This window comes from Fusarium falciforme, chromosome 12, assembly GCF_026873545.1.
Source record: "Fusarium falciforme chromosome 12, complete sequence".
NCBI classification, from domain to species: Eukaryota; Fungi; Ascomycota; class Sordariomycetes; order Hypocreales; family Nectriaceae; genus Fusarium; species Fusarium falciforme.
Window position 1 is genome coordinate 30,084 of NC_070555.1, and position 2,234 is coordinate 32,317.

The 2,234-nt window shown below is 47.4% G+C and overlaps 1 protein-coding gene across 1 annotated transcript; it reads left to right on the forward strand.

The window, feature by feature from the left end:
• Window positions 1–1,571: 1,571 nt before the first annotated feature.
• On the forward strand, window positions 1,572–2,234 carry NCS54_01376000 (Hypothetical protein; the record flags this gene model as incomplete). The annotated part of the gene is made up of 4 exons (XM_053158933.1): window positions 1,572–1,637; window positions 1,689–1,774; window positions 1,840–2,007; window positions 2,075–2,234. The coding sequence occupies 4 exons, from the start codon at window positions 1,572–1,574 to the stop codon at window positions 2,232–2,234; spliced, it is 480 nt and encodes a 159-aa protein (XP_053014908.1).

Consider the following 2,234-nt stretch of genomic DNA (forward strand, 5'->3'; position numbering starts at 1 on the left):
ACAAGTTATTCGTTCCAGGTGTTCTGTCGAGATTAAGAGATGCCGCGTTGTGATGTTGTTTTTAACAGATCTATCATAATTACAAAGGATAGCTTCAAAAGACAATTACCTTATCTCTTAGAGATCGACTTCCATTTTAGAAGGAGGAAAACCGACTCTGACTCGGCCGTAGCCAGCGATCACAGTCGAATGGAGAATCGGCCCTGTTGGGACAAAAACTTGAGTCTGTGCACGCATGAGAGCATCGTGGCTGGGTGAAAGGCTGGAGTCTACGCTAGCTACGCTGATCTATTCGGTGAACTGAAAGAAACATGCAAGATGAAAATAGTGAACATGTTTGGTCAATCTTAGCAACACTCTATTGCGCACTTTTGAGACCTCGGCTTGAGCTGAGCTGAGACTGATCTCGGTTCGGAATGTAGCTTTTGGTAACTAGGAAACACTTCCGCTACGCTCGAATACGTGATTAAGTGGATATTCCAAGACAGCAGGGCATTCCATCACGTACTCTTTTGCCGGGAGTTCGTCTTGTCACACGAGGAGGGTGTTGCTGCCGAAGAGTGGGTAATACACCATGTTGGCTCTGCACAGTTGAGGGTTGGACTAGTGTTTCACTGGGGGCTGCCCGAACCGAACAAGCATGCCCCTCATGTGGCGTTGAATAGTCTAGTTATTGACCGAGTCTGGGCCATGACCATCATGAACTTGCCAGACCGGGACGCGGCTGTCCTGATGCGTCCCCGCCCCACTAAAGTTATCGTCAGCGCAAACTTGATCGAGTTTGTTGACAACTTGGGATTGCTGATCGAATGCCCCGGAGAGCCGCCACCCGCACTGGCTAACCTGTAGAAGCCAGATCGTATAGCGAAGCGAGAATTCTTCTCCACTGACCTTCCCAAATTTCGCAAGGTAAATACGGTAGTCAAACACACTATCGAAACGGCCACGGCCATCCAAAGAGTTGAGGCTGAAAAAGGGCGTCGTTGTTGGATGTGGGCTTCACTAAACAATGTGGCCAGGCTTGTACCTGTGTAGCGTCTTCACATGCAGTATCTCGGCAAAGTGATTACGAAACTATTGTATTCATCTCCAACTTAGAACCTCCACTAATATCCAATATAGCCTCATCATCGTCTCATCCCGGTAGCCAGCTGCAATCATAGTGAGTTAACGCTACGAGACTAGCTAGATTAGGCTTACCATACTTCGGAATTCTTGACACGTAATACTGGAAGCCACTTAGTCGGTGTGTTGATCTAGACTCTCGATCATGATAGCCTGGACTCTTGCGACGAGACAAGTCAGCCAGCCACGACGGGACTCGTTGTCAGCCTTCAAAGCTAATTCTAGCTTTGTGTAAACAAAGGCACTGTCCCCTCGGCTTTATCAGCAATTCAGACAACCACTAAGCGACTTGAGAGAACAGATACCAATAAATAGTCATTGGTACCAGGCCATCAAGAAGAAGAAGAAGAAAACAAATAAGACCAGGTGAAGAGTTATCTATCCATAATCATTCACAACTCATCCAATCTATCAGAGATTCGTCCTCGCCTCCAAAACTCGCCAAGATGTCTTCCTCTGCGACTACTCCTGCGTTCCGTAGCAGAATCGGCGAGTTCATTTCCGCCATAGAAGTGATTATCCAGCCCACCTCAGGCCAAACTACGTTGACTCACACATCATAGGTTATTTACCAGGACGATAAACCAAGCGGCACCGTCAACGGGATTGGTAATAGCAATGCCGATATCAATGCTGGGCATGGCGGAGAGTAAGATACCACTTACAAATAGGTGCTGTTTGAGAAGCTTCCCCGCTAATGTAACTCAACTTTAGATACGTGTGGCTCAAAGTCCACTACGCTTCTAAGCCCAGTGAATTGGTCAGCAACATCTGGTTTGAACGTCGCAACAGCCATATTGAAGGTCGTGACGATGATCTTGCCAAGGGAGATGAGGGACAGTTTCGTTACTTTCATCTGGACAACGATATGTCGGAAGACAAGTGAGTCATCTAATGAAGTCATAAACTGAAGGTCTTAGGCTCACGTATGATCTTTTCCCCTTTTTAGATTTGTGACCGAGGTTGCCCTTTGGCGAAGCGGTAGCCACCAGGATGGACTTCCTGAGGATTGGAACGGAAAGACTACCGATATCAACGACAGCCGTGCTGGCGATTTTCTTTACCTGGTTTGGAAGACCAAGAAGTATTTCGGACCCAAGAGTCCCTAG